At 34.8% G+C, this 6,303-nt stretch overlaps 1 protein-coding gene across 1 annotated transcript; it reads left to right on the plus strand.

Annotated features, from left to right (window-relative positions):
- Positions 1 to 3: 3 nt before the first annotated feature.
- Positions 4 to 5,694, plus strand: LOC117320322 (cyclin-dependent kinase 1-like; the record flags this gene model as incomplete). The annotated part of the gene is given in 5 exon segments (XM_033874929.1): positions 4 to 77; positions 1,693 to 1,816; positions 2,500 to 2,670; positions 3,669 to 3,832; positions 5,553 to 5,694. Coding segments are annotated over 5 exon segments (675 nt in total), but the record flags the coding sequence as incomplete, so codon positions are not given.
- Between the last annotated feature and the right edge of the window lie 609 nt (positions 5,695 to 6,303).

Genomic DNA, 6,303 nt, shown 5'->3' on the forward strand with positions numbered 1-6,303 from the left:
GGAGGAGGAGGTGTTCCATCCACAGCAATCCGAGAGATATCTTTGTTAAAAGAATTACAGCATCCTAATATTGTGGGGTATGTTCATACTGTATTAGCTACTGAGGGACCATTTTGATGTCATGTTGATGTTTAGGCCAAATGAAAAGATATGTATGTTTAGAGTTACAAGTTGAGAATTTTGCTCGGGTCAGTAGGTAGGAAAGTTATTTTATTTCTCTATTTTATTTTATTATTTTTGTGGTATATTATTTGGAATAAGTCAATTAGAACATATATTTTTAGCAAAATCATAAGTTAATTGTACTTGTCATCGATAGCTAAACTGGCCATGTTAATGTGTTTTTCCTAACATTCCCTCCTTTGGGCTATTCTTAAATCATAAAATATTTATCACAACCTAGGAGGCTAGGATGCCAGGTTTTGTTTACTGGTACCATCCATACAATTAAATTTATTATTAACCTTATGGGGAATTCCTGGGTTTGGGAAGAATTATTACTTGATTACAGGTACCTCTAATATTTTTTTTTATTTGGACCCGACAGTATTCAGTAAAAAAAAAATGCATAAGCAGTCAAAATGTAAGGTCGATTGGGGACCATAAACACACATATTTTTTTGTCCTTAAATTCATAACATGTACATTACTTTGATAAAAAAATGAGAAAATAATTTAATCAAGGAGAATCAGATTAAGAAAAAAAAAATGAAAATCTATTTATATATCATCAAACTGTTATGTGAATACAGGTATCTATTATAAAAGGGGTTGACACTAACAGTAGTTAGCAGGTCTGGACAGCCAGGATGAGCCAGTCCTGTTAATAGTTCCAGCCATTTGCATGAACTTAAGTTTCATCATTATTCAGACTTAGCGGGAAATTAGGAATGCAAGAATTTTGCATCTAATATTTCAAAATTTTCTAAAGGAACACGACCTCTGACCCCTTTGAGGTAATCTGGGGTCTGATAAGTAACACCCAGCCAAGGCTGCCAAACTAGTTGTCTCAATTCAAAATCTGGCTGTCTGGTGATTAAAGCAATAAAGTGAGTCTTAATGGTGCCCCTTGTATCATCTCTGTGTTATTCCATATTGAAATTTAAGTTTTATTTTTATCATAGAAGTGCATCAGGCTATCAGTCTGTTTAATATTAAGATTTTTGTGGTAATCTAGATTGAATGGGAGGAAATGCTTTGTAGTCAACAATATTTAGATAAGTTCCCATTGACTGGGATTTTGTTTCAGTTTACTTGGATTTTTTTTTCAATTAATTGAGTTTTGATAGTAGTTAATGGTACTTGTGGGCTGATGATTGAAAATAAGTTTAGAACATAATTAAAACCGATCATCGATGAGGATTTTGAAAAGACAATTCATTGGAAATTTCAATAAATGTCTGTAAATCTTCAGGTTTGCGTAATGTTTATGTTAATGAACCAAGAAGTAATTTAAAAGATTAAAATAGATTAACAACCGTTAATGCTTTGTTTGTGTTCAGTATTTAGAATATGGATAACAAAGGCTAAGATGTGAAATAAATATACTTAGACGTACATAACTTTTCTACAAAAAGGCAATTCTATGCTAAATTTAGAAAATTGATCATAATTAATAATTGATCGATTTCAAATTTCCGATTATTGATTCCGAAATCATAATAGTTAATGATTCAAAATTGACTATTACAGACTGGAAGATGTCCTCATGCAGGAGAACAAACTATTCTTGGTGTTTGAGTTTCTGTCAATGGACCTGAAACGATACATGGACTCTATACCGTCTGGTCAGTTTATGGACAAAATGCTGGTTAAGGTAAGTGGTCAGAGGAGGAAGATGAAATTCTACAGCTTTGTGTAGACAAGTTTGTTAACATCATTGTGAGTGCTTTAGGAGCCATTGTATAATCTCAGCCTACCTCTAGATTTCTAAAAACAATCCGTGATCTTTCTGATATACACTCACAAAATGAAAATTGGTTCATTTTGGCAGATTCTTCATAAATCTCAACTTGTCTGAGAATGTATTCTAAAGAATTTCCATATATATGTATAAAAATCTCATCTCTTTGGTTACATTACAACTCCCAATTTTAAATTCTTTTTTACTTACAATCTTTTTCTGAAAGTGCACAATCAGGCATATTTGGAGCACTAGTGCGGATCCACTGACAGATTTTTTAGTGGAAAAAAACCCTGTCCTTTCTGCCTTTATCCTCTGATATATATAGTAAATAAATGGGAAAAAAAATACTCTAGCCCTAGATTTGGGCTTGTAGATTTGTACAACATTGAAGGGAGAAAAAAATCCCTTGTATAGGTAATAAGTATTAAGTTTTTTTTGTTTTTGTTTTTCTTCTTTTGAAGAACAGGAAATTTCACTCCCAACATTTTAAGTTTACACCACCCCAACCCCTTTCGCAAGACACTTTTTTCACACCTCTGGTTTAGTTGGAGTGGAACTGTACGTAAAACCTGATCTGTTGTTTGTGTTACCAGAGTTACCTATACCAGATCATGCAGGGCATCCTGTTCTGTCATCAACGCCGAGTGTTACATCGTGACCTCAAACCACAGAACCTTCTCATCGACAATAAAGGCATTATCAAATTGGCAGACTTTGGCCTGGCAAGGGCGTTCGGTATCCCTGTGAGGGTGTACACACATGAGGTGAGTGGGTAACAATCCCTTTTAGGGTATTGCATTGTCTGTCTGTTCGTCCTTCCACATTTTGACCGATCTCCTTGAAACTTTGCGAACATTATGATCATGATATGTAGGTGTTTCCCTGGAATTTCCATTTATTTCTTTACTTGACATTTTTGTCTGGAGATTTTCTGCAGTTTCCTACTGATTTCTTAGAAACTTGGTAGGCTTTATAATCATGATATGACATGGTGTTCAATGAGTTGGAGATTAAGTTCTAATTTCTTGCATTTCTCAAATTGTTAGAAAATTTATATTTATGAACTTTGTATTGAAATAACCACTCATAAGATGAAGCAAATCTTATTTCATTGCAAAATAGTATATATATATAACTAGTGGTGGGTCGATGATCAAAATTTGGTGGGGAAAAAATTATTGATTACGATTTTGATAAGGAAATTAATTGGAAATTTCTGAAAGTGTTCATAAATCTTTGGCTTTACATATTTTTGTAATGTTTCTGAACCAAGAAGTTGTTGATCTTATATTTTACTGATATATTCATTGGTTGTTTACAAGCAATTAAGGAGATTTAATTATATTAATTAACAACCGATTAATGCTTTGTTTGTGTTCAGTATTGAAAATATTGATAACAAAGGCTAACGACGTGTTATAAATATATACTTGAGCTGTACATAAATTTTCTACAAGAGGGCAAATCTGTGCTAAATTTAGAAAACTGATAATTGCATAATTGATCGATTTTGAGTTTCTGATATTCAGATCTGAAAGTGAAACTGTTTCCCATCACTATATATAACACTATACTAAAAGGTGTACTTTGTTCTACCCTGCAGTACTCTTGTTAAAAATAGTTTAGAATGTTTCATCAAAAGATTCCAGGATAGGAGTTTCCATATTCACATTTAGACATCATTGTTTGGTGTGACAATTTAGAAAAAATATTATGTGCTAATATTGCTTCTGTGTAAAACCTATTCAATAATATTATGTAGGTTGTGACGCTGTGGTATCGGTCGCCAGAAATCCTGCTTGGTTGTCAGAGGTATTCCACTCCAGTTGACATCTGGAGTATTGGTTGTATATTTGCTGAAATGATCACAAAGCGACCACTGTTCCATGGAGATTCAGAAATCGATCAACTATTCCGAATATTCAGGTGAGTTGACAAATCTGAGTTGCAATTGAAGTTAAGCTTGTCGTTTTAAAACAGTAAAGAAGAATACTGATTTGTTAATATCTTGAGGCAAAACAAACTGTACCTCAAGGGGTTGCGGTGGCCGAGTGGTTAAGGTGTCCCGACACTTTATCACTAGCCCTCCACCTCTGGGTTGCGAGTTCGAAACATACGTGGGGCAGTTGCCAGGAACTGACCGTTGGCTGGTGGTTTTTCTCCGGGTACTCCGGCTTTCTTCCACCTCCAAAACCTGGCACATCCTTAAATGACCCTGGCTGTTAATAGGACGTTAAATAAAACAGACCAAACTAAACCTCAAGATCTGTAAAACTAGAATAAAATTAGAACAAAGAAAGATTCTACACACTGAGACCAATGAAAACTACAAAGTAACTTGACCAGGTCCAGGGCCCATATTCAATGAAACTATTCTCATGCTGAAGTATAAAATCTGTGCTCAACCCAAATTCCTTTAAAATCACCAATATCATGAAAGAAAAACTTAAACACCGGAAATCATATATCACTTGACATCTTTCCAAAACATCTTCCCATCTCTGATCAAATATTGATTTAGATTTCTTGATTTCTTTTTTCATTTATTCATTTACTTTTACCATCTGTACACCAACTAAGATGTTTCTAATTAATCATAATAGGCCCTCGGCGAATTAATTATCAGCTGAGGGGGATCGTTTTCACAACATAACAATATTTATTGTTGTTTGTACCCACTATATTTATGTGTAACTGTTCCATGTTCTATGTCTATATGTGATCGTATTTGATTTACATGTGTCTTGATAAAGGGGCAGATTGCCTCGAAAATTTGACAATTTACTAGTCTGTACTGTCATTATTACTACTTGACAATTATCTATTTTTAGTAATACGCATCCAATGAACATTTGTTTGTTAGGATCCAGTACCTATAATGGATTATACGTTGGTTATTACTTATTAGACCCTATATATATATATATATATATACAAATATTTTCTGAAATCTTGCTGTGAATAGTGCATGTATGTTGTATCTTTATCAAAGTATCAATAGTTCCATGTATGTTACACATCAGTGAATGTCCAAAATATTGCAACCAATTCTTAATCAAACTATAATATACTAGGCAATTAAAACTATCTCGCTAAATGACTGCTTCATTAAATCTGACCAAAAAATCTCTTCTTTGGGTGGTACCCTAAATGAAGAAAATGCTTCTATTCCATATGGCGATCTGAAAGAAATCACTTCTGTTGGTGGTACCCCTTTTCAAAAAGGGAAGTCCGCTAGTGGATAACATTTTTTTAAGCATTGAACGGCTTTCAGTTGGCATTCATAGTCGATATGAATGCCAACTGGACAGAGGCAAATTCCATGAAGCGCGCTAGCGCTTCATGTTGAATTTGCCTCTGTCCAGTTGGAATTCATATCGACTATGAATGCCAACTGAAAGCCGTTCAATTCTTATATTTACCATCTGCGAATTTTGATTTGTCATGCGATTTTTGCTTTGAAATTTTCAAATTCAAATTTCCCGCGCTTACCAGTAGCAGAGATCACTTCCTGTTGGCAGTTCATAGGCTGGTGAACACGCAACTGAATTAGTAGGGTTATATAGTGGCAGTGCCATACAATGGTAAATATAACTGGAATAGCCCTTAAGGGTTTTTTGCTATCAACCTTTCCTTTATGAAACAGAACCCTGACCACGCCCACTGAAGAAGATTGGCCCGGAGTCACAAATATGCCCGACTATAAACCAACATTCCCTAACTGGAGGACAAACCAGCTCGCCTCAGCAGTCAAACAGCTCGACAACACCGGCCTTGACATCTTACAGGTACAAACAAATAGGGTATACCGTAAATATTCGGGTAAAGTGCGCACTCGCGTATAGTGCGCAGGTACGTTTTTGAGGTTCATTTTCAAAAAAAAAAAAAAATGAACAATTTTTTTTCCAATATTCAACTGAGCGGTAGATGAATTCTAAAGCATAAGAAAATAGGAATTTGTAACTTATGAAAGCTTATTTACCACATTTAATTGGAATCACCGGTCAGATTTGACACGTTGGATTGACAGGTTGTTTACATTATACCGCGACAGGCCTAGTCAACTTGCAAATTGTAGCGGTCCCATCTACACTGTTGTACAAACAAAATAATTAATCCTACCCTCAATTACCTTGTGATTTTCACGGAGGTATGATCTCTTGTGGTATCTGTCCACGAACATACAAAGCTAATTAAGCTCAATTATAACAAGATTGACTAGTAGGTGCCAAAGCTGACTGCTACGTAATGCAACACAGGCCGCCATTTTGTATACAGTACGGAAACAAATCTGCTGTCGTCGTGCTGGTCACAACTTTTATATCAATGAATTAACATGTGTAATGGATAAATCTACAGTGCAGACGATAAATAAGAGTACCTCGGTAGTTTTTCAC

The sequence above is a fragment of the Pecten maximus genome, unplaced genomic scaffold (genome assembly GCF_902652985.1).
Source record: "Pecten maximus unplaced genomic scaffold, xPecMax1.1, whole genome shotgun sequence".
Classification (NCBI taxonomy): domain Eukaryota; kingdom Metazoa; phylum Mollusca; class Bivalvia; order Pectinida; family Pectinidae; genus Pecten; species Pecten maximus.